At 41.4% G+C, this 25,139-nt stretch overlaps 1 protein-coding gene across 2 annotated transcripts in view; it reads left to right on the top strand.

Annotated features, from left to right (window-relative positions):
• ZDHHC8 (zDHHC palmitoyltransferase 8) overlaps window positions 1-25,139 on the top strand; it is a gene marked incomplete at its 3' end in the record, with an annotated part of 118,942 nt that overhangs the window by 75,401 nt on the left and 18,402 nt on the right. For both annotated transcript variants that reach the window (XM_082007861.1, XM_082007860.1), the window contains exons 2-3: window positions 17,508-17,629; window positions 21,869-22,026. In XM_082007861.1, the coding sequence (XP_081863987.1) occupies window positions 17,508-17,629; window positions 21,869-22,026 (280 nt within the window). The remainder of the gene's footprint in view (window positions 1-17,507; window positions 17,630-21,868; window positions 22,027-25,139) is intronic.

Below are 25,139 nucleotides of genomic sequence, written 5' to 3'. Positions count from 1 at the left end.
TTAACTAGTTCAGTCCTTGACACAACTGGATGTAGGAAAAACTGTAGAAGTCCTTATTTCCTTTCCATGTGCTGCTGCGTGTAAGGGGCCATGTGCTACAGCAAGATGTTGGTGGCACTGTTGCTGGTCATCTTCTCTGGAAGGCAAAGATATGAGGCTGCTGTCTTCCCTTTTGACCAGGCTCGAGGCTGGCTCCAGCTAGTGCTCAATTCCAGCTGTGCTGGCAGGTTGTTACAGTTATGGTTGCAAAAGCTTTGAAAGGCTGGAGTTCACAGCCACAGAGCATAACTGGGAGTATCTGGAAGCTGAACACTTATTTTCACTTGAACCATTTTCTTCTCATGCAACTGTAACGGTAGGAGATGAGGTAGCAGTAAATTATTATAATACTGACAGTGCTGTGTTTCTTTATGCTTATTTAGTTACTGTGTTGTCAATATCTCAGCAGTTTGCAAACACTACAGGCAGGACCACTTTCATTGTTTCAAATAACAGTGTTTCAAGCCACCCGGTGACCAAGAGTTATGGTAGATTATGAAGAATCTTCCCCAGTGCAGAAGGTGCTGAGCCGATAACTAGCAGAGTTGCTTCAGTTATTAAACTTAAAATACTTAAGTGAACTGACTAAATAGGCTTCTGCATCTGCATTGCAGATTTGCACTGATCTAGTAGCTCGATGTTAGGCTTGGCTATGCTAATGCAATCTTTCTACTGGACTGCAGTTAATTACCCAATACTGGTTGGCAGCATCCACCTGTAAGGTTGTATCCACTCTGCAGAAAGGGGATGCTTAAGCAGCAAAACATTTCAAGATGACTCTCACAGTCTAGCCTCCACTTTGAGTGGTATGATACAAGAAAATGCATATAGCACTGGAGACAGCTTAGCAACAACTGATTGACTAAAATGTGACAGTATGGAAGCTGAAAATTGAGGGGAAGGTAAAGTAACACATTATTATGGTGCTGTGTAGTTGCTTTTCGCTGAATATACAGAAAATGCCATCATAAAAGACAAACGTAAGGTACATTTTTCTTATTTACTAGAAAAAGGACTTTGTGCCTACTGAAAAATCCGGAAATTTCCAAAATTGAGAAGTTACAAAGAAATAATAAGACAAGTTTTGAAACCTTTTTTTGATCCAGAAGAGGCAGTTCTTATTTTGACTGTTTGCCTTCACTAACTTCTGTGGAGTCACGCTGCAGTTAGACTAGATGTCAGGCCTAACACAACTTTGTAAATATTGTTTGCACACAAAGCAAGGTGTGGAGTAAGAAGCAGCTTTCAACGCAAAGCAAGTGACAAACAGTAGATTTCACTAACAGAAAAAAACGTTTTATTGGTTTGTTCAGCTAACAATTTTACTAGTTAGAAGGAAGAACATAGTGCCTGAACAAACCATGTCCTTTTCAATAGAGGTTATCGAACAAATTTTTCACATTTTTATCAGTCTGCAAATCAACTTGACATAGTCATTAATTCCTAAAATTTTAGATCAGGTGATAACTGCGGGACTAAAACTTACTCAGGACCCCCTAGCACAGCCACGTGGGATTGGCACTTTCACCATTTAACATGGCTCTGTGAGGCAGCTGCAGATCATTTACTCTCTCCTGAGTCACAGTTTAGGAGCCCTTAATCCAAAACAAATGCTGTAAATCGTCCCCTGTGGACCCGGCAAAGTCAACCAAGCTGAAGATGGATGGGAAATTACAATAATTTGCAAGAGAGATGTTTCAGAGAGGTTCTGCTTTTTGTGATTTGTACTCCTAACTCGGGGTGGGGGAGCTGGAGATCTAACTCTCTGGCAGACAGCTGCTCAGAGCCTGCACACAGTTTTGCTGGAGTTTCCTGAACGCATTGTGGTATGTGTGCATCATGGGGTGGTGGAAAAACAAGTCACGCATTCTCTAGCTTGTCACTACGGGCTTTCTTCCTGTTTGAAGGGAGCTGAGCACTTTAAGTTCTTTTCTTTGTCGCTGGTTGTGCTGTCGTAAAGGAGCAACACAAGATTATATGTAATTTGAACAATTTAATGCCTGTGTGTTTGTGAAGGCAAGCGTTCGGAGTAGAGTCGAATATGTAGGAAACAAAATCCTGGTAGAAGATGAATCTGTTTCTTCTTGCCTGCTCTTCCCCTCTGCTGCCCAGGGAGCCTTTCTGCCAGAAGCGCACACACAGATTGACTTTTAGGAAGGGTGCAGCTTTGTTGAAATGGTTTACTACACAGATGCTTGTGCTTTCCCTCACCCCATAGGGAGGGGTGATACAAAGACTCCCGTGGGAGCACACTTTCTGGAAGGACTCTTTGCGTTTTCTAGGTCTATTAAGATGTTCTGGATTCACTTTAACCCCTTCCTTGTCTTGCTGGCACAAATTGTGAAGAATTTAAAACATTTCCAGTTCAAGGCTGGGTTCTGCTGTCTTGGCATCTGTTACTATTCAAAATGAGGATACTTGCATTTTTTTGCTGGCTGCATTCACTGTATCTTTAGCATAACTATATCATTATCTCTAGCCTTTTTTTTCCCCAACATTCACAAAGAGTCCCTGGGAAACTAAAGCCATGGTTATGTGAATTCAAGAGAAGGCTATTTTCTGTATAGCTTTTGCAAGCACGGAGTTTTGCAATTCAGAAATACTAACAAGTCTTAAGTATTTATTAATTCAGCAAAGATTATTGCCTTTGTTCATGGCTGCAAGAGATTCATTCAAACCACAACCTCCAGATGTCCCAGGGACTGTGGTTTGCCTTGAGCTGTCATGGGGAGGGAGAATAGAGAACATGATGCTTTAGAAAGTAACTACAGAGTTAAAATGCCTGTATGGGCGGCAGGCCATTTTAAGGGAAAAGGCAGGATCCAAACAGTCTTTTGTTTAATTAAAAAAAAAAATCAAAGCAAAGCTCAGTGAAAAAGCCAACAGATTTGTTAACTTGTCAATTACTTGATTGATCTGGTGTATTAAAAAAAAAAAAAACCACAATCCTGCTGATATCTGTGTTTAATGTTGAACAGCAAATATTGAAGAGTTGATAAAATGAGTGTGTCACTCATGCCTGAGGAACAAACAGTGTAAAAGGCTCTCTTCCTGACTATAGTGTATGGAAACAGGCTGTAAGCGTGCCAGAAAATGAGGTATAAACAGTGCAAGTGAGAAGCTTTGGGAGGGCTGCTGTGATAGAAGACAAGGAAGAGGATGGGCCCCACTCCACATCTGTATCTCCGCGCCTGACCTACAGCAGTGTAAATCTCTTGATTTAAGGATTTACTAGTCTGTTGCTGATAATCACTGATTTCAGCCATTCTTTCAGTAAATCAGTCTATCCCTAGTTGGTGAACTTCTCTTGAGACTGGGCATAACACTTTCCAATTCGTTTTTATTGACATATCTTTGTATTCTTTTAAAAGGAAAACTTCCCAACACTGCTGAGGGTGGACAGCTAGTGTAAAAGGTGAGGTGTTCCTAGAATAAAAAAATTGTGGAATTGTAGAATATATATGCAAACTGGTGGGAGGAAAAAAAAAAACACCTCAGCAAGGTCACTTACTCTAACTACTTGACTATACTTTTTCAAGTAAATAAAAAAGAGCCTTTTTTTAGTCCAGTGGGTGAGTGAAAAAATATTTTTAATAGGATTCAAATGTGCATCCTGGAATTAAGACCTGAAAAGGGGACTTTTTTTGGCTCTAAAAAGAAATTGCTTTTCATTTTCACCGAAGGGTACTTCAGGGATTTAGATTCCCAGAACATGGTTCATTTTTGCCATGTTATTGCCCTTTGGAGTCAGGAACAGTGTAGTACATTTTGAGAAGTTTATGAGTTTCCTTCGAAGTTTTATTCAGAATATGAATTGTAGGTCTGTGCATGGATTTTCCAGTAGTCATGTAAAAAAATAAAATTCCCTACCAAAAATTTTGACAGTGACATATGAGACCACAAAGATTGGACCTGTTTATGTTAGGTAACAAATTTATAAAACATCTCAGAAAAGTACTGTAGTGACTGGGACACTCTGATTTTTTTTTTTTTTTTTTTTTTTAATTTCCTTTTCCCCCCTCAAATCAAAGGAAACAAAAGCACAGTTCTAACTTTGCAAGCTTTGCTTATGTCTCTGTGGCTGTTCTCCTGTGATGTGCAGCTCCACACTTCCCCTAACCATTATGGTAGACTCTCTCTGCTGTTGAAGAGGAATGAAAACGAAAGAAAGGTATCCCAGAGTTTAAGACATTTTCTAGTATAAGCCAAAACTAGTTTGCTTGTGGCATATGATTTTCAGGAAATATTCAAGGGGGGAATGGCAGGAGGGATAAGGGGTTCATTCAGAAAAACTGAACAGTAAATTATTTTCATTACACTGTGACAGCTGTTCAGCAAGTAAATTTTCATGTTTTTCTGAAAAACAAAATGATGATTGCTACTCTTCAAATTAAATCAAGGGAAAAAACAGGATGAATTATGAACTTCAGCAAAGTTCAGGACCAAATAGGTATTTAGAAAGTACGCATACTAATGCTAACTGTTGCTGTTGGAAGCAATGGTAGAACTGCACAGACAAAACATCCCACAGTTCAGATCTGTATCCAAACCTCTTGCTTGAAAGTTTGGCCTGGAAATTTCTCAACAGTTAAATCATAAGATGCTTGACGCTTCTCATTCTGGTCCCAGCTGGGAATCTGGAAAGTGTAATGCTTAAACTGAGTATTTGCTTTGATTCTTGGAAATGGAAACAAGTTTCATCAAGAAACTGCTTTTTTATTTTTCTTTTTTTTTGTCCTGAATTGGTTTGCCTACTGCATATCGTTAGCAGATGGTGACACATATGCCATTTCCATAGTCTTCTATTTTGGTACAGGAGCTGCTAATTGTCCCATTTTGACTCAGGAGTGTATTAAGCTTTGTTAATGCATCTCAGATAATTGTAATCCTGGCTTATGTTCCTGAATTATGGCAAGAGTTGGGTGATTTTTAGTTCATCAGGCCCAGAGCATAACTGTACCTTTTCTGATAACTTTGTGGTTCTTCCAAAAAAACAACCCCCAAAATGACAAACCCATATGCTTTTAGTGAATACTGAGCTATTAGGGTAACTGTTTTGCCACATTTGTTACTATGTGTACTACAGTATGTGAGCAAGCTACTCCTTTGTCTTTAAAATTATGGGGTTTGGGGTAGACCAAATAATACACAAGTCAAGCAATGACATTTCCCCCTGCCGTCATGGCTGCCAGTGAGATCATGGCCTTGTTGTGCTTTAGAGTGGAATTGGCAAGAAACAAATCTATATACCAGCTTGAATCCCATTGCCCTGTTTCTGTAATTAAGATGCTATCATCTCTTAGGATGTTTTCTAAGCAAAGTGATTTTGTTTTCTGTCAATCTGAATTGAATACCTGTGCACCAAAACAAGTATTGGAAGACTACCATTATATTTTGTCCAAGTTGACAGAAACATTTAGACCTAAGATGGTGTTTCATGATTTAAATAAAAAAATATGACTGCTAGTGAGACAGTTGCTATGGATTCTTTTAGGTTTTTACTGCTCCCCAAAAGCATTTTTGGTTTTGATAGGTCCTGTAATAAGATTTTGCCTGCAGGAGAAGCTGCCTCCAGAAGCCTGTCCTAATCCTGTTAGATGGCGAGCAGAGATGTCGCAGTCATTGATGTGCAGGCAGAGGAGGCTTGGGACTAGGGCTTAGTTTGTGCTGTTAAAATTGGAAACAATCTAAGCCAGGGGGTCACAGTCATTTAATAGTTTGAGAAGACTGTGGCTGTACTTCTACCTTAGTGGCTTATTTTGGTATCTGTTGAGAGAGTGCATGGGAACAGCCGTGAATCTCCTGCATGTGTCGCCTTTGCCTCTGGCAAGTCTATCTGCAGATCTGCCCGTGGGCTGCGAGACCCGTGGAGGCACCCGAGACTGCCTTTGCGTTGCCACACACCCAAATTAAAACAGTGATAGCAGCATGTTCCTCTGCTGCATGAGAACGTGTATGTTACTGCTCAGTCATTTAATTTAGCAACAGGACAACAGGAGGGAGAAAAGAGGAAACAGAGCCTGAAAGTTATTCAGTGATTTCTCTGGGAGACTCAAGGAAAGGAGAATAGCTCCATAGAGGGAAAGAGAAGACAGATTTCTAGTAGTCATGTTCAGAAAAAGGCTGTTCTGGCCCTTCTGATGCCTGGGGGTGTCCCTTCCCAAAACTAGAAAGGGGAATGAAGATGATCATGTTACTGAGGAAGGGTGTAGATGAGAACAAGCTAAAGTTTGATGTGTTTCTTCCTTTGATGAATGCAAATGGAGGAATGCACTTAGTTTTGTAACATTTCCACTGGACTAAGCAATGTTGCTTTGTTTTATTATTGTTATTGCACCCTTGGCTTTGTTTTGCACTGCATACATCTCTTGCTTGCCATATCTCACATGTTTGCTTGCTGGCTTGTGTGTGCCACTACCCTCTGCTGGAAGAAATAAGGATTTTTCAGCTGTGTCCTTGTGCCCCAAAACAGTCCCAGTCCTCCAGCGGAAAAGGGCTCCAACCTGTTTGGGAGGGCCGCAATTCTGCCTTGCTGTTGCTGGCATCCATCCTGCAGAGAAAAGACCTGGTGTATAAAATGTTGCCTGGTTTCAGAACGATGCATGGCCGGGCAAGGTAGTAGGCAGGGGGTCTGTGATAGCAGGGTGCTGTTTTGTTGCCTTGGCCATGTTAGTGTCTGTTGCAGTTTATAATTAAAGATGTTGCCAAAACAGACCAAATCACTGGTGAGTCTCCTCTGATACCCTGTCGTGAGAGGTTGCTGGTACCAGCTGGTGGTGGTGGCTTAGAAAGGGGTAAAACATCCCAAAGCAGGTGGCCATAGGGGCACGTTCTTCCCAAATGCAAAGTTTGATTTATAGGTTGAAACATGAAAGTCTTTTGCGTTTTTCTTTTCTTAAATCTCAGCTAAAGTAATTGGGATTTTTGTTTTTCCCCGCTTAAAATCTTAATATATTAAGGACCTCTTATACCAGCTATGCAAAGTTCTTTTTCAGTGTCGTGAGAATAAGGTATATAAGTGTCATGCCCCCAGTTCAGGTTTGCATAAAACCCCTTCGGGAGGATATTCCAGGGGGACATTAGAGATGGGATTCTAAGAGAGGCTTTTGTTTTATTAATATATATTTCCTCTAGTACTTGATATATGAGAATGTTTACACTTTCTACACTGTCTTCTGTATCTGTTTGCAGTAGAGGTACCTCTATCTCTTTGTTTTGTTCATCTCTTCTATAAAATACGAAATCCCTAATCTTTCTGCTTCATACAGGGAAACCTTTCAATAACTGCAGTAATTTTGCTGCATATGTGTCTAGAAATCTTCAGACAAGAGTTCAGATTAGGACTGGCTTCCTTTCCCCACATAAGCAAGCTATTGCATAGATAAAAGGACTTGCGTAGCAGCTCTGTCCATGGCCTGAATAACAACGCTTCAGGTATTGTTTCCAGATTTCCAAGGCAATACATGATCCAGACAAGTCTGCAAGAACCTCTGGTCTTAATTAGCTGTAAATTTCCTGAACAGCGCGCTCAAGTCATGGAAGAAATTTAACTGCTATTACCAGCCTCACAGGATTTTCCTTCCCTTCCTTTGTATAAGTCTTTCTAGCTGCCCCAGCACTGCCAAGAGCAGCTGGCAGATTTGTCAGAGCTGGCTGGATATCAGTGTGCGTGCCCTACCCAAACACCTGGATTGTGGTGGCGGTGTCAGACCTTGCCTGCAGCTGTATGGTCCTTCATGTCCTTCCAGCTCAGGCCATGCAACATCCCTGACAGGGCCAGCTCACATGGAGCAAGTGGCACACATGGTGGAGAGAGAAGGTCCTCCAATAAGATATTCCCTACTAATATCCACTACCCCAAGCAGCCCCTTCAGCTCTTTTTTAACAAGGCAACTTGCTCTCTGATGCAGACCCGCGACAGGCACCTTGACAGGCTGTCCAGGATTAAGCTGAGAGACAGCTCCAGGATTAAGCACCTGGGCTGTCTCTGCTGGTGTCCTCTGCTTTTCTTCTTTGCTGGTGTCCTCTGCTTTTCTTTTTTTTCCCTGCATCTTGAAAAGCACATTATGTCACCCAATTCTCTGCTAATCCACTGAGGATGTCATCACAGAGTTAAGAGCTCGTATTGAATGTTTCTTAGGTATGTTGGCTCACTGTTAATTAAAGTGGCATATACTTTAATCTAATAGATGCTGTCTTTTAGTTAAGTAGCTTCTGCAGTAGCTGTAAAGGCATGGTATCTTATGAAATTTAATTTCTTTCTACCGAAGCTCATGTGGAAAAGGAATATCTAAAAAGTCAAATTATCTTGTCATTGATGTCACCATCCTACTCCTTATCTCATAATATTTCTTTACCTGTTTCTTTCTCTCATCACGGGATACTTACAATGAGCTATTTTGCTTCCACTACACCACTCTCTCATGAATTCAAACACTGAATGTGTACTAGACGTGTTCTGCCAGTATGTGTTTGGGGAATACAGTGAGCAAAGTCTGTACAAATCCGTCTGTGCCAGTAGCTGGGATCACCTCAAGTGTGTCTGAATTAGGCTGCTGATAATTTGAATTTATTTTAAAAAGCAGTTCTGTAGGAGCAGCCCACCTCACCTTTCTGCATTGCTGGTGGGTTCATGCATGTATTGGCAAGGATGAGGACAATAGGTAAAACACTGGAGAACAGCCTTCAGTCAGGGAGGAGCTATCCTGTGCATTTTTTCCATCAGAGAGGCATGGTATCTGGCAAGTGCAATTCCATATATCCAACAAAAACTTGGGTTATAGATTGCTGAGAGGTCTGGAGGATGATGAGGGTCACCAGTAGTACAAAACCCAAATAAACTGTGTTCTTCATTACTCAAGGAAATGGGACTCTGCTGCACTCAAGGTGAGGGGCTGGCTCTTTTCAGTATATATAGTACATATATAGAGAGAGTAGATGTGGCATTAATTTAATAATTCTGATGTTTACAAATTAGAAGCACAAGTTTGCATTCCGCATGGCATCTTTGAAAAACCTCAGAAACAGTCAGCTTGTGTAGCAAGTGTATCTCTTTCAGACAGTGAAGTATCTTTCAACATCCCTGGACACCATGCTGGGCAGCTGGGCTGTGATTATTGCCGCAAGTGGTGCACATGGGAGCACAGACTCAGGGCAGTGCAGCCACATGCATTGAGAACTCAACAGTGTTATGAGTTACTGATTCATAAAGCATCTTTTGGAGGTAATTCTCTGATTTCTCATTTAGCAAGGTTTCTGCGTCTTGATAATTCCCTAATGGGAATTTTGAAATGGGCTGAATCGTTCATCTGTTGCAGTACAGAGATGCTGGTGGCCAGCCATATGCAGACAGAACTGCAAAGGAATGTTGCTGGGCAGCAGTTCCTTCTTTTTCTAACCAAACAGATTTAAAACTTCCAGTGTGACAGGGCAACTAGTGTCTCTCCTGCTGTGGTTATTTTGCAGTGACTCCTTACTGTCCTCCTCAGTGACTCAAAGACCACCCCTACACTTAGCTCTCTTATTAGCTGCTGGAAAAAGCGGGGTTCAGTTCCAGCTGCTCAGCATGGTACTGGTAAAAGGTTGGTGCCTGTTTGAGAAGCCCTGGATTACACTTGTCCTTGCCTCTTCCAGCTTGTATAGCATTTTAGGCTTTGCAAAGTCCGGGGCTGAGAAAGCAATCTCAGGAGCTTCACATAAGGAGGTTTGTGTCTGGATCTGTGCACTCACTCTGTAACCTGCGGTCAGAGTCCACTCTGATTTGCCCATGCACTGGCAATCGGCTCCATCCATGAGGCACCAGAGGGTTTCTGCTGCTCAGGGTAACTCTGTTTGCAGCCCATTTAGATGCTTGAAGTGCCATGAAGACCTACTGTCTCACTTTGATGTGAGCATTATCCTTCTCCTAATTTAACAATGTTATTATGAACTCTAAAATCCAGCCTATGTATACCCTAGAATCAATGTGCAATGAATGCCTTCAATTTGAGATGCAAATGAAAAGCTGGGCATTTCAAGTGATGCAATACTTATTATAGCGTATTCCTTTACAAGTATATCAAAAGAAAAACTCTGTCCTGGGCTTTCATATATGTCAGTAAGTGCTGACTGGCTCTGTGTAGGTCCTTAATTCGCTGCCCGGCAATGCAAATTTCAAAGCATTGTGTAGAGAAGGATTTTGCTGTTTTGAGCTGTATTTGCCAATAAGCCCAGCCCCTGCCTGCCCAAGCCCTGCTGCTGTGAGCAACTGAAGGCAGCTCCCAACAGTAACCAAATGTGTTTGCTACTTTCAGGGGTGCTGTACCATGTTTCTGGGCTCCCAGCAGCTACTGAGTGTGCAGAGAGCATCTCTGCAAAGTATGCGCGTTGAGTCCAGCACAATCCAGTCCTGCCTGCTCACCGTGCACAGGATGTAAAGTCACATTGTGCATGTAGCTTATAAGAGTATGTCCTGCCTGCTGGCTGCAGGGTCAGTCTGTGCCTGTGCAATAGGTCTGGGATGGCTGGATGGCTTTTGAATGTGAGGATGATGATGGATATGTTTACCCCTGTGGCTGTCTCTCTCAGAATTGGTTATTGGTATTCTTGTTCTTCTCTATATTTCTCCCACATCAATTCACATGACAATAGTGTCTTTTCTCAGGTACTCGGAGACTGTTTAAAAAGGGAGGAAGGGAACACGCTCCAGTGCTTTCAAGCAGTTTTGTGAAAAGAGCAGAGTGTATTTTACTTTGGGAGTGATGTATAGCCCAGATAAGATTTTTCATCAAGGACCATTATATCTCAAGTTGACTTTTTAATTGATTTAGCTCCTCTGATCTGTACATTGCCAGACGTGAACCACTAGCCTTTGGGTGGAGTCCAGGGTATAATGGAAAGTTCACTGAAACCCCATCAGCTCTTGTTAAACCTGAGTGAATTTCATCCCAGCACATTTCTTGTGAATAATTAAACACAGTTAAGCAGGTGATGGATTTGAACCTCTGTCTCTAGTGTGCAGCTATATTTCAATTAGGAAGGGGCTTATGAAATTCATGATGTTTTGGTGGTGGGGTTTGAGGGTGTTTTTTGCCTCTTGTGATGGATAACTGCACCTGGAAAACTAAGGTAGATGCTTTGGTATGTCCCACTTATCAGCAGCATGAGCTGTTCCATGTGGCACTCACCTCTCATCAGTTTCTGTGTTTCAGTAGTAAATTCTCCAGTATTTACTTCTCCTTATCCCATTTTTATGTAACATTCAGATTTGTTATCCTTTACTTTGACATTACTTTATATCAGTACAACTGCTGTACTCACAGTGAGGGTGTAGTGCTATGGCAACAATATATTATGTGCAATCTTTCCAATGACTAAGATGTGGCACAGAAATTAGTTCATTTATCAAAATCTGATGTGGCAGAGCTGCGCAAAGGACCTGGCTATCCTGAACCTCCTGCTATTTTCGCAAGACCTGCCATTCTGTTTCACGTTGGTTATGACACTCAGATCTGTTCTCTCCTGACTGTTTCCAGTGATACCTTGTTAAATCTGCAGATGTCTTAGCACCTGGGAGAATATTCTTAGATGTACAATAATCTCCAAGCTATCTTTGGTAGTGACAAAAAAATGGAAAATGAGCTATTTTTTTTCTTCTGGTACTATTTTGGAAAGATACTTTTCTGTGATTTCAGGGTAGGAAAGAGCATATAAATGGAAAAATCTCACCCAGGCTGGGATATGTGAGAAATGTGTTAGATTTTCGCTGCTAAAGACTAAGAGAGCTCTGCCCTTCTCTGCTCTGTGGTGCAGAGTGGGCGATGTACAGCCTTCAGGGTGCTGCACCTTCTCTGTCCTACATACATGCTGGTGGAATGGGCTTTCAGGTACAGTGTTTACATCTAATTCCAAATTCTTCTAAAATGTGCGTGTTCAGAATCAGTCAGTTGATAGCCCTTTCATTTATGGTCTGTGCTGGACTTTCACCTCTGTGTACCTGTCTCTCCTCTGACATACCATCTCAGCTATCCACAGTGTTGTGCATTTTGGGTTAGGGCAGCTTTTGGGCAGCCCAGGATGCTGGATCCAGCTCCCAGGGTTGCTGGGTATCAGAGTGATGTTAGAAATGTTAAATCTTTTGTCAGACCTGGTGATGATTAGAAATTGTTTACATGGATTTTACAGTACACAAATGGGTACATGTTCTTAGCAGTCAGGGTTTGGCTAGAAAGTCTTGGAGAGGAATCAAACCAGGACAGGCTGCTACAGACTTATGGACACAGTTTGAAATCAGTACCAGTGCTTAGTCAAATTATGTTTGCTTGTTGACCCCTCTTACCTAATTAGTCCCTACTTCACTGAGCTGCTTCTATTTGCATGCACTGAATCAGCTGTTTCATGTTACTGTTTTACCACTAATGGTGGAAGAAGTTGATTCAAATTAAGAGATGCTTTCTTTTCCATGTAATAGACCCATGCCTTGTGGTCTGTGCAGAAATAAATTGGTGCAGCTAAGCAGCCAAATAGACAATTCTTGGGGTCGTCTTATTCGGTGTGGATAAATATCCAAAGTTTGGGTGCCTGTCTGTACTCTGGAGGTTCCCACATCTTCTCTGTGCACTACACAAGCCGGTTTCACTTTCTGTTAGAAAGAAAAGGGTTGTAGCCTCCTACTCCATGTTCTGCTCCTTGTCTCTGGACTGCAGGCACCCAGCACCCCAAGGAAGCCTGTGCGCACACATGCTTGTTGTGCTCCAACCGGAGTGTAAAATGAGCCACTGTCCATGTTTACTAGGTAAATCACAGACACATCTTCACACAACAGCCTGTCAGCAGGAGCGGTGTGCCTCACCCCTGCCCAGTTCAGGAGAGGGTGGTGTGCTCCAGAGAAGCGAACACCAGGGCCACCAGCCTGGCCCTAACAAGAGATGCTTTGACATTTGCAAAATCGAAGGTGATCCCTTCTCTGTCCTGCAGTGGGCAAGATGGTCTGTCAGTAGTTCATGTCTCATTTGCAAAAAGCCTAACTGGGGCGGAGGGGGGAAGCAGACGGCTTTCAGTCACTCTGCAAGCCAATGTCAGAGCCAAGACTAAAACCCAGTTCTTGAAATCCCAGGCTCCATCCTCTATGGCCTACTGCCTCTCTAAGCACATGTAAGGTTTTAATGAAAAACACCAAATCTTAGTTTAGAGCAGGATTCAAGAAAAACGTCCTATTCAATTACTTAATTATAGGTGAGCTATAATTATAAGACACAAACATGTCTTGCTACAAAGCACCAAGCAAAATAGCAGAAAGGATTATTTGTTGTTTAGCAAAGGCAGGCATCTGATGATGCATAAGTCTATCTGACACTTAGCAAGTTGTGTGATTCTATTTGTTAATCTTTTTAACTTTCCATTTTATTAGGATAGGGTTTCAGGAGCAAATAGGATAAATGAGATTAAATCTGTCACCCTGAATTACTCTCCTCTGAGTTATGAGCAGAATCACTCTGTGTCGGAGAAGTATAATTATGAGGAAAATGCTGCCTGTGTAATTGTGTGCTTCGTTCAGAAGAATTTGAGATCCATAATTATCCCTAGCGTGCCACGGTGGCGTGTGCTGGCTCTTAATTTCTACAGTAAACAAAACCATTGAAGGTTTCTCTCCTGAGCAGTTCTTGATGTAGCATGACTGGTACCTGCAACAGTAGCAATATTTATCCTTCAGTTCACCTGATTCAAGTGGGGGATACAAACTAACTTGCAACGGAGAACTCATCATACATTTATTTTCACATCTAGGTTGAATTTAACCATTGATTGTGCAGTGAGGAGTAATGGCCGTGGGGAACAGAGAGTCTTCTGAGCTGTAGATAGGCCAGGTGAGGCATATCTAGCTGCTTATGCAAAAAGCAAGTCATAGGACAGCTGGTGCTGTGTTCCATCACTTGACTTTTCGGTAGTCCAAGGATATTGCCTTTGACCTCTGCAATGACCATGATTCTGCAGGTGCTCCAGCAAACACAAAGGGTGCAGCTTTCTTCAATAATTAAGCTGTAATAGAAAAGCTCTGGGTTAGGACTTGATGTTTTTGCTCCTAGATGTCAGTGCACATCAGAAATCTTGGTGTTTAGTTTTTATCTCAGAAAAATTGGGTGGTGGTGCTCCATTAGGGGACTGCTCTTGGCTACTTAATTTATATGGCCCTATAAAATTTGTGGTACCCTTCGTGCTATATAATTCCACTGTGAGATGAATTGAGTATGCAAGACTGTAGTCTCTTGAAATTTTGGGTTCACCATCAAAAGCAAGCTTTGAATCCACATGTTGTTTATCTAGATTCATAACAGCTTCTGTTAGAAAAAAGCAACTGAAAAGTTCAGCTAGATTTGTCCCATAGATCAGCGTTACTGCTGCTGGAAGCAGGTCTCCTGGAGAGAGGATATGCACAAAGTAAAAAGAAACTCACTACAGGTCCTGCTTAAACATTTCTGCAGCTTCCTTCTTGAGGCAGAGCACAGAGAGTCAGAAGCCAGACTGTTGCATGATGGATTGATGATAAAACAACCTGCCAGACTTGGATTAGAATTTCTCTTACTTTGCCTAAAATTATGTGTGCATTAGGGGAGAGGGACAGGGAGGAGGCATCATTTTGGGGGAATCCTAGTAGCAATTTTATTTTCTTTTTCAGACCTTTTTACAGTTACGAGCCAGGACTCAATCTCCACATCTGTTTTTATCGGTCAGTCTAGTTTACAAATGAGGCCCCTTTTGTCCCATCTGATTTTGTGTAATCTGTGATGCTGCATAAAGACTCTGGGAAGAAAAAATGGAAGGATTGTGAACAGACGTTCTGGCTAATATGTACAATGACTCACTCTATCCTTTATTTCAACTTCCATGAAGGATTTCCAGATACACTTTTTACCCATTAAATGAGCTGTTCAGTTTAGCTTATGGCTAAAGCTTTTCCTAGTATTTTGATGTATTTGTTGGGAACATGACAAAGTAAATCACAAATGAGAACATTAACAAGTGCTTACATTAATCATCTGAGACATTCTCACTCATTATAATCTTGTTCTGAGTAACTAGTTATCTGTAAGAAAGGGTTTCCTGTCCCTTGATTTGCCAACTTACTTGACTTTACTGCTAAGGAAATCTCTCTTCCATGCTTGACAAGTAATGGGTAATTTCATAATTGTTCTCTATGTAGGCAATTTCTTTATGGGAAGAAAGGAAGTCAGCCATGCCCACTACTGAATCTAATTTTACTATAATTTAGAGGGAAGAACCCTTTCCTGGGTAGAATTCATTCTATAGCTGCTTATTTCAGGATTTCTTTAGCTTTCCTCCAAAGGATCTGGCAGAAACTGTTGTTAGTGTCAGGCCTGCAGCTTGCTTGGCAAGGTCACTGTGGCACATTTCATGGCAAGTGAGAAACTTCTGCCTTGCCTTGGTTTTCAGTCATTGGCAGCTGCTTTGAGCCTGGCAGCAAGTCAGTATGACCTTGCTGCATGTTGAAATTCCACCTCCTGGTAGATGCAAGGGTCTTAGGGTGCTTCCTGGAGTCAAGCTGTCTTCAGCTGGGTCTGTCTGAGGTAGTTCTTCTCCATCAGCTTCCTCTTCTACAAGACCTACTCCTTTACCCAAGCTCCATGATGACCTGGATGAGATCCCAAGTGCAAGAGAAACACAGAGAAATTCAGCTCCCCTCCAGTGAACTCTCAGCTCTTTCCTATTCTCTTAATAGGTGTTAATTTCCTGGGCCTTTCCCTGCTAAAACTAGTCCCAGGAGAAACCCCATGCTTCTGCTCCCCTTCTGTGGGCTATAGCACAGCATCCTTACTCAAGCAAGAAGATTTAGTTTTTCCTTCTCCCCTAGTCATCCTGGAGGCTTGGCCCCAGCCACAGACATATGTTGCTCTTGTCTTTGCAGTTCATTCACCCTGGGTAGGATTTGTCCATCTTTTACTTGCTGGAGGCCAGTCTGATTGAAGCACACACAAGGAAAGAAGGGTCCTGTTAAAAGCCTGGCTGTGAAGAGGAGGGGAGTGCAAAACAATCTCTTCCTGCCTGCTCATAAAGAAATCGAAGGAGAAAACATGGTGCCCTTCTAATGCTGGCCACAAGAGCGTGTTTAACAGTGTCTCTTCAAGGTCAATAACACGATTCTCAGCTGTTCAAACCAGCATATCAGTAGCAAAACTAGAGTGAATTAGATTTAGGAGAAGACTGGTTGGTTGTTGCTGGTTTTTCTTTTTCTCCACAGGCTTCAGCCTGGCAGACAAACAGATTCAACCATAGATGTAATTCAGGCAAAACACAATCCAGAATATGTAGGCCAATGTATGATTTATGCTAATGGAAGCAAGGTATTGCTGCTGAATGGTTGTCTGCTCAGCAGCTTTGGAGGAGTCCCAGGCTGTCGAGGCAGGTGGAAATCTAAGGACCCACTCAGTCAGGGGTCTTACTTTTTTCAAAGACATTCTTTGTCCCACATTTTTCCTTATTTGCAAGATTTGTGAGATTGATCAGATTTTCCCCTCAGCAACCCTGTAGCACCAAACTTGTTTATGCTGAGAACAGAGAAATAGATTTGGTCTAGTGCTTAAGAGATAAGCTTTAGAGAGGCTTTAAATGGCTGAGTGAATTTATGGGTGAAGTTGCCTGTAAGACTGCTTTTTATTGGGTAAAGTTGCCTTGGTCCTGCCCTTCTCTGATGGAAAGTGTTCTTTGCAGCTAGAACAATTTTTCCTGTAACTAACAGGTATTTCTCCACCCTTTTTCCAAAGTCTCATACTTCTTCTCCTTTACCCTTTATCTTCAGTTCCACTCAGTTACATTTGCTGGGTGGGCAGCAAGCCTTTCCAGTGTTTCTGAAAAGTGTTCACGTGGCAGATGCCATCCACTTTCTTTTCAATATTGCATTCTTACATTCTGCTGACACCTGCAGAGCCCATTCTTAGTCTGACTAAACTTTCCCCTAAGGAGAGGTTTTGTAGTGTTCATTCTGAGTGTTATTTGGAGTTGAAAACCGCTTAGGGAAATGTAGTGAGCAGTGAGTGTGCTTCTCTTTGTACCTGCTGTGGAGATCAGTGGTTTAAGAATCCTATTCTGCTTTACACCAGTGAAAATTGAAAGTAACACCAACTGCAACAGGGCTATATAGAAGGCAAACAGAAATGCAACAATGGGATGAAGCTTTTACACAGAGAAGCAAAATGCCGGGTTGCAAATAAGGCAATAGGGTGGCAAAGCCCTATGAGCCATGTGAACAATTGGTGCTTTCTGTGCTGTGGAACAAAGCAGCTTTACAGAGGGTGTCTGTGGTGTACTTTAGATCACTGAAACTGTCTCTATGGAAATTTCTGTTGTTAAATTGCAAATTCAGCCTTGCTGGTAGGGTGGGAACAAGACTACTTCTGTATGTGATGATGGTGAATGGGAAGAAACTATGTGTTACAGCCAAAAGAGCCCTTACCTATAACTTTTCTTCTCCACAGGTGCCCCTGGTTGACAAAAGCCATTTCCCCAGCCATCCCAGTGTACAATGGGCTCGTGTTCTTGTTTGTACTGGCAAACTTCAGCATGGCAACTTTCATGGACCCTGGTGTTTTCCCACGAGGTAACAGAGAACGGGACTGTTGAGGGAGGGAGGGGTTGAAAATGCAAGCCAAAGGAGGTATCAGGTATCCAAATACACTGTTTGCTGACTAACCCCCTTTTTTCTGGTATTCTTTTTTGTAGACTTTATTTATTTTACTCAGCTGGCAGTAGAGGTGGGATAGTAGTGAAACGTTGGATACCCTCCATCTCTGTTCTGAGCTAGGAGAAGTCAGTTGTCCTTGTACTTGCTCAGACTGGCAGTCAAGGGCACAGGGTTGCGTAGAATAGTTCTCCTTGAGTAGCTCTCCTGACTGATGTGATTGAGATTGCCATCCCCTGTGTCATGCTGGCACATTGGATTTAAGGCACTCGCTTCACAATAGGTAGCAGAGCATGGTGGAAGGGAGAGGCTAAACTTTCTGAAACAGCTTCATCAAAGCAGACATTCCAGAAAGCCTTAAAACAAATGCAACAACATTGAACGCTAAAAAAGATAATGCTTAAGGCTCGCCTTAGAGTGGCTAAAAATGTATACATTTAGAAAGATATGCCTGCTTAAATTAGTACTGATTCACAGCTGATTAAATAGGATAAAGATCGCTCAGCTTTTGTAATGGGAACCACACTCAGCTATCTCTTTTAACACATCCTAATGAGAGAATTGTCGCCTCGTTTTATCCATCTCCCAATAATTATTCACAAGCAGTTTGCAGCAGAGAATGCTCTAGGCAGTCTTGCTAAACCAATGGATCTGTGCTCTCTTCAAGCTGTGCTTTCTCACCTCTATTCAACTGAATTCAGTATCTATTTTGAATTGCTACCTGACAAGAACAAGGTACCTGTCCTGCTGGCTTCCCTGGCACCAGGTTTCTCCAGGTAGCAGGGTCTCATGATGAGCATCTACCTGCCATTCCTTTCAGCTGAAGCTTTTTAACCCCTGAAGTGTTGCAGCACTCCAGTTAAGGAAATATCTGTATGTAAAGGTAAACTAAGCAAAGGCAAGATTCAGTCATTTGTGCAAGATTAAGTGATGCAGTGTTTAGAAGCTTAAAGGTACAAATAGGTCCTAGTGAGATTTTTCAAAAGAGCTTAAGCACTTGAAGCTTTTAATGAGTTTCCTGGACTTTTTAGTTCCTCCATCTCGGCAGAGACAGCAGTGCTTAAACATGCTTTGGGTGTGCGGTTATCGAAAACATCCATGCTCTTTGCCTTCAGTAGGAAGAGAGCTGCAATTAAGTTGTTCAGTTTTGAAAAATCTCAGTCTGGGAATCTAATATCTTTGTGCGATGTTGTTCCCTCAGACTGGAGCCTGCAGCCAGGCACTCACCATGCCCTAGAGCGATCAGTACTGAGTGTATTGTAAATTCATACCTTCCTTTGCACTTCTCTAACTTCCTTTTGTGGACAAGTTCTTTATTTTGGGCTTTGCATTTAAAGGAGAAACACACAACGAGATCAAATTGAAACTTTGAAATTTTCTCATCACCTTCCCTCCCTTCCTGATTGCCTTAACACAAGGGAGTCAGGAGCAAAGCAGGGAGAGGAGGAGTTTCCTACAGCTTGCCTTTCTTCTGCTTCTTTCTCTTCATTTGTGGCCTTGGCCTTATATCTCTAGGCTGTGCACTTGCTTGGTCTGGAGGAGACTGGGAGCAAGGGGAGTGGGGAAAGGATGAGAAAAGGGATGGAAGTCATCCTGGAAGAAAGTGATGGAGTAGGAGTTTAGATGTGTGAAGGAAGAAGACTGATAAGGAAGATAAAAGATGGAAAACACTATAAATACCAATGCTGGGAGGAAAGAGGAGCAGATGTTATTTCAGCTCACAAGTGTGCATGTGAAGAAGCTGTCACCACCCCACGCCGCCCACAGAGCTGCCAGTGCAAGGAGTTAAAAAATTGTAGGAGTGATTTAAAATGAATATACAATAGATCTATTTGCTTTCTGTTACTTAAATTAGGTGTAGTCGTCTTGGTTTTCAAGCTGCTTAGCACATTTGTGATAGTTAAAATTCAAAACCAAAACAACAAATAAACAGTACAAAAGCTGAGATTCTAATGAAATTACATGATTCCTTTAAGGAAGCCACCAAAAATCATAATATATGATTATAAAAACATGAGACATGGCTGCCCTGTGTCAGTGGATCAGAGTATGAGAATCCATGTTGTAAGATACATTCCTCTGCCGATATATTCTTCTGCTCAGATCACTAAAACCTGGAGATAAACACATTTCTAGCTGTATTATATGAGCTTACAGGTTCTGTGGCAGATAGAACTTGGCTTATGGGGTGAAGTAAACCCAGCTCGCTCTTGTGTTGTTGAAGAGGGCCTGAATTAAGCTCCCAGATCCATTATTCATTGTTGAATTGTGTTTTAATTCGTTGCGTCTCTGAATGTTTCTGGTATGAATCAGGATTGGCTCTGTGCGAGTAAGTTGCCAGTAATATACCAAAATGAATGAGAAGGAAAGGAAGTATTAGGTCACTGAAATTTGGGCTACCCTGACAAATCAAATGTACAGTCTGGGTTGAGACTGGCAATGTTTCTTGCTGCCTGATTATAGATACCAACTACTGGCTGCCAGTATTTTTGATGTGAATCTATTTTATACAAACTCTTAAAGTGTGTGTCAGTTCTGCAAGACCAATGTGTTTATATATGTATGTAGGTATATACAATGTACTTTTTATCTGCATAGTCAGGTTTTTTACAAGAGCTTAAGTGGTTTAACTGTTCTAGTGTCTTGTTTTCATATGGCCACATGTATTGCACAACATGGGCTAGTTTATAACAGTATTGAAGAACCTACAGATTGTATTTATAGAAGTGCCTAAGTGATTTAGAGTCTAACTCTCACTGAGAGGCCTACTGACTAGTTACAAAGGAAAATTATAGAGAATGATGCCAGTACAGCACTCTGCTTCCATGCACAAAAGTAGCTGAGCCAGATCCCAAGCTCATTTAAGTGAAGGGAGAAACTCCCTCTGAAGTCAATGGAAATTGGATCATAATAACACATCTAAAGAAGTTTTAATATAGAACTAAATGACAGTGATTGATGCCCCGCTGGGACAATATTATCAAATTTCACCTAATTTTGAGACAGTCAACCAATGCCAACTGCAGTATAATGTTTAACCAGGTGTTAAATAGATGTGAACTTCTTAGATTTCCTCTGTCAAAAGGAAACAAATAAAGCTCACAGGAATCTAGAATAAAAGATGAACTTTCATGAACGTCATTCTGATTTTTTCTTTTCTTCCCAATATATATTTTTCTGTAGACTGGCTTTTATTTTGCACATTTATTTTTAAATGGCCTCTTTTCTTAAAGAGGATAGCACTTAGCTGAGATGATAAACCATCTGCCCTCCACCTTCTCCCTAATAAGATGACTGCGATATTGTCATCCTCATCTTACTAATGGCAAAGAGAGGCTAAATGACTAGCTCAAGGCCACAGAGTGAGAAAATTAGAATACAGGACTTCCTGACTCCCAGTCCTGTGCTCAGATCAGTAGACGATGCTGCCTTTGAGAGAGGTGAGATCTTCCCAGTTATGTACTGTTACTAAAACAAGAGCACTCTGGGTATGCTAGGAGTAGGTGAGCACAAGATACACTATAAAGTAAGCACTGATGCAAGGACTTTTCACGGGCACATAAAGCTTCAGAATGGTGTATCTCACTGTGGCATCAGATTCCCTGGAGCAACAGGTCTTTGGGGTGATTGTGGCCTGACAGTAGAGTGCTGAACAAATCATCATCACTTAGGGTAATCTGGGTTGATTTTTGGGATTTAAGATAGCACAAACTTCTTCTAATATTTGTCGATGTAATATTTTTCACTTTGTGTGCTGGTAGGCTAGCATTGAATTAATACCAAATGCATGCAGCAAAACTTCTGACAACAAGGTTTTGGATGATTTCCATCCTCTCTTTGACTCTAGTCTGCAGATCGTCTTATTTATTTGGGTTGTAAATACTGGGTAAGCTAAAACTCAAATACCTCCTTTGTCCAGGGGCTGGTGAGTAAGGCTGCACAGCACTTCTATGGGAGGTGCTAAAATGAGCTCTGATCACTTAAGTGTTCTGCAGCGTGGACAACCTGTCTGACAGTCCATCACCTCCACCACTCTGTTATTTCTCTGAGAAGCCCAAGAGCACGTGTAGTGCCCCTGTATCCAAGGCACTGGCTGGATTAGCTCGTTTATCTTTACCCTCTGTTATTTCCACTAACTTTTAGTTTTGTATTGAGCAGCAGATGAAGATGAAGATAAAGATGACGACTTCCGAGCTCCACTCTACAAGAATGTGGAGATTAAAGGAATCCAAGTACGGATGAAATGGTGTGCCACCTGCCACTTCTACCGTCCTCCACGCTGCTCTCACTGCAGTGTCTGTGACAACTGTGTTGAGGTAACAGTTCTCTTGATGACATGATCTTTTGACTTTGCCTCCGTAATGGTGTTGCACATACTACTGGAAACATGCAGTTGGGTGCTTCCCCCGATATTTCAGTTCTCGGAAGTTCCCAGTCCACCTTGTTGATGGACTCTTACTAATTAATACCATTTGAAACATAGCCCTCAGTTATGATGTGTGTTACATACGCAGTAATGCTTGATGTCAGCTTTGTTGCCAGTGATAATTAGAATAAAAATTTATAATGCTGACTATGTGTTCCTTGAAGTAGCTAAGGGATCGTGAATGCAAAAAAGGGATGAATGAAAGAGTTGATGCAGAGGCAGAGTTCAGGAGAGCAAGAAATTCAGGGTGAGCCATTGTAGCTTGTCATGTGTGAGCTTAGGGCTCATCATTTAATTTGGAACAAAATAGTGCCTACATTAGTGGACAAGCAAAGAAGCTAGTGTGGTGTGTGAGCTTTAGGAAAACCAAACTCAGAATTCAGTGAGTGGTTCTCCAGTCAATGGAAAGACCCCATGTTTGTTTCAACACCCCAGCTCAGAGCATGAACTTGTTCATGTTTTTAATGTTGTTCACTCTGAATTATGGGACTTTCATGTTTCTTAATAGCCCTAGGGTCTTGGTGAGGCACACAGCATTCTTAAAAAATAACCTCCAAACAGCAAGATGTGCTTTTGGGCTATAAAAGTTTCCAGAACTTCTAAGTACAGAGCACTCTATCCACAGCAGTGTATTGCTAGGGGGGATTTTTTGTTGCTGAACTAAAAATTCTACTTCTTAAGAATCATTTCTGCTGCAAAGTCTATTTTTTTTTCCAATAGAAAGGTGAAATCTTTAATAGCTGTGCCATAAAAACTAAAGGCATTACTAAACAGAAAGGGAGAAAATACCAAGGTCAGTTGGAATGCCATATACACCATCTTTGTGTGTATATACCTAATACTCTTTGCCATAAGCAGGGGAATAGTCCTAAAGAAAGCAGCACAGTTACATGTGAGAGAAAGGCTGCCTGGGCTTATCTTGTGTCAGTCACTTTCTCCTTCGGGGCAATATATATCTAAGTTATAATTATCGAAGCAGTGCTGTGCCTGTTAACCATCGATAAATAGGACAAGGTTGTCCTGTTGTGGAAGGCCTTAGAAGGATGTGGGACCTGAGAAAATGGCAAGTAAGGAGCTGACAAGGTCCCTGGAGAGAGGGGAATAGCCACAGCTATTCATAAGTTTGTGTCACACCATTTCTTTAGACTGCTGTGAATTGTTGAATGGAGCTGGATTTTTTGTAGAAAACCTGAGTCATGTATTCCTAGTTTTAAAACAGAAATGTTTTCACTAATTCTAGATCCTGAGGATTGTTTAGATGATGGTAAATTCTCAGTTGTCCCATGGAATTTCTTTCTTCGGCCATTCCCAGTGGCTCTGTGTGAAAATTAATTTTCAGTGAATGAAGTTTTATCAGAAAAAGATTGCTCAAAACACTGGTATAAACACTTGCAATTCCATGCTGCCATAAGGCCTTCATGGGAGTCAGTTCCGCAGCAGAAATGAAAATGTGAGAGAATCCAAAAGTAACCTGAATAAAACAGGAAAATGCAAGGTGACTCTGCCTAGCTCTCCAGAAATCTTATTGATGGTCAGATCAGTTGAATGTTCCTTACAACTCTGGTGGGCAGATGAGAAGCTCTGCTTGTATAATTAAATTATGACTTCCAGGGTCTTGAACAGCATGCTTTATTGATTCTTGTGATGCTTATTTCCCACTCACCTGTCTATTCTAGAAGAGCTTGGAGACAGTGATAGGAGCAACTCTACTGGCTTTTCCATGTGGAACCCATTCAGGGTTGTAATTCACATCTTTTCACTTTCAGTCTAGAACGTGCAATAAAAAGTCCTTTCCAAAATATAAAACTTTTGAGCTAATTTTATGAAGATTAACAAACAACAAAAGCTGACAACACTTGCAGAAATAAAATCAGCTAAAACCTAAAGCCTGCTGTGACCAGAGAGACCCAAAAATGAAGTTGTGACAAAAGTGGCCAGATTTCTGTTTTCTTTGCTGAAGTGTTTGCAGTGGGTACTTACATAGTTTCATAATCCATAGATATTTTGGGCTGCATACAACCAGATTTGGTCAGGCATTGGAACAGGCTGCCCAGGGAGGTGGTGGAGTCGCCATCCCTGGAAGTGTTCAAAAAACGTGTGGATGTGGCACTTCAGGACATGGTTTAGGGGACATGGTGGTTCTGGATTAATGGTTGGACTTGATGATCTTAAAGGTCCTTTCCAACCTAGTGATTCTGTGATTCTGTGATTTGCATAATAGACATATGCTATATCAGCACTTCAGATATAGCCTAAAATGATCTTTATTAAAATTGCCCCTGTCATTTTCTAATGTGCTTTGAGAAAACTCTAATCCATTTTCTTATATGTTGTAAAATTTTGGTAAATACATTGTGCAAAATTTAAAAATACAAAAAACTCTTTGTCATTATTGAGGAATGTTTAAAATTAGCATTTCCACAAAACAAAGAATAAACAATTCATTTGTTGATGTAGTGAATATGTAATATCTGTTCTGAAGAACACAGAAATAAGAAGAGTTTATTTCTTGTACCTGATCTTGTCTTCGCATCAAGAATAATCCCATTGAAGACAGTGGATTTACATGCTTATAAAACTGTGTAAAGGCAATTGAAAGGTGTCTGTGGCTTTCCCTCATTACTAAATCTCCTGTTAAAAGGGATCTGATTTTATCACAGAATCACTAAGGTTGGAAAGGACCTTCAAGATCATCAAGTCCAACCTTTAACCCAACGCCACCATGCCCCTAAACCATGTCCTGAAGCGCCACATCCACACATTTTTTGAATACTTCCAGAGATGGTGACTCCAGCACCTCCCTGGGCAGTCTGTTCCAATGCTTGACCAAAGCATTATTATGAGGAACTTTGAACTTTTGCTGAGACAAATAGTTAGGTTTGGGTTCGTAACTATTAATGAACTTGTGTAGAACTTTGCCTGTGTCTTATCCAGCTGTTGCATTTCTTTGCGGACCTGCTTTCTAAAAAAGTATCTTTCATGATGTCCATTGTTCAAAGTGGA

The sequence above is a fragment of the Phaethon aethereus genome, assembly GCF_964289735.1.
Source record: "Phaethon aethereus genome assembly, chromosome: 17".
Taxonomy (NCBI): Eukaryota; Metazoa; Chordata; class Aves; order Phaethontiformes; family Phaethontidae; genus Phaethon; species Phaethon aethereus.
This window is presented reverse-complemented; position numbering and strand designations above follow the sequence as displayed.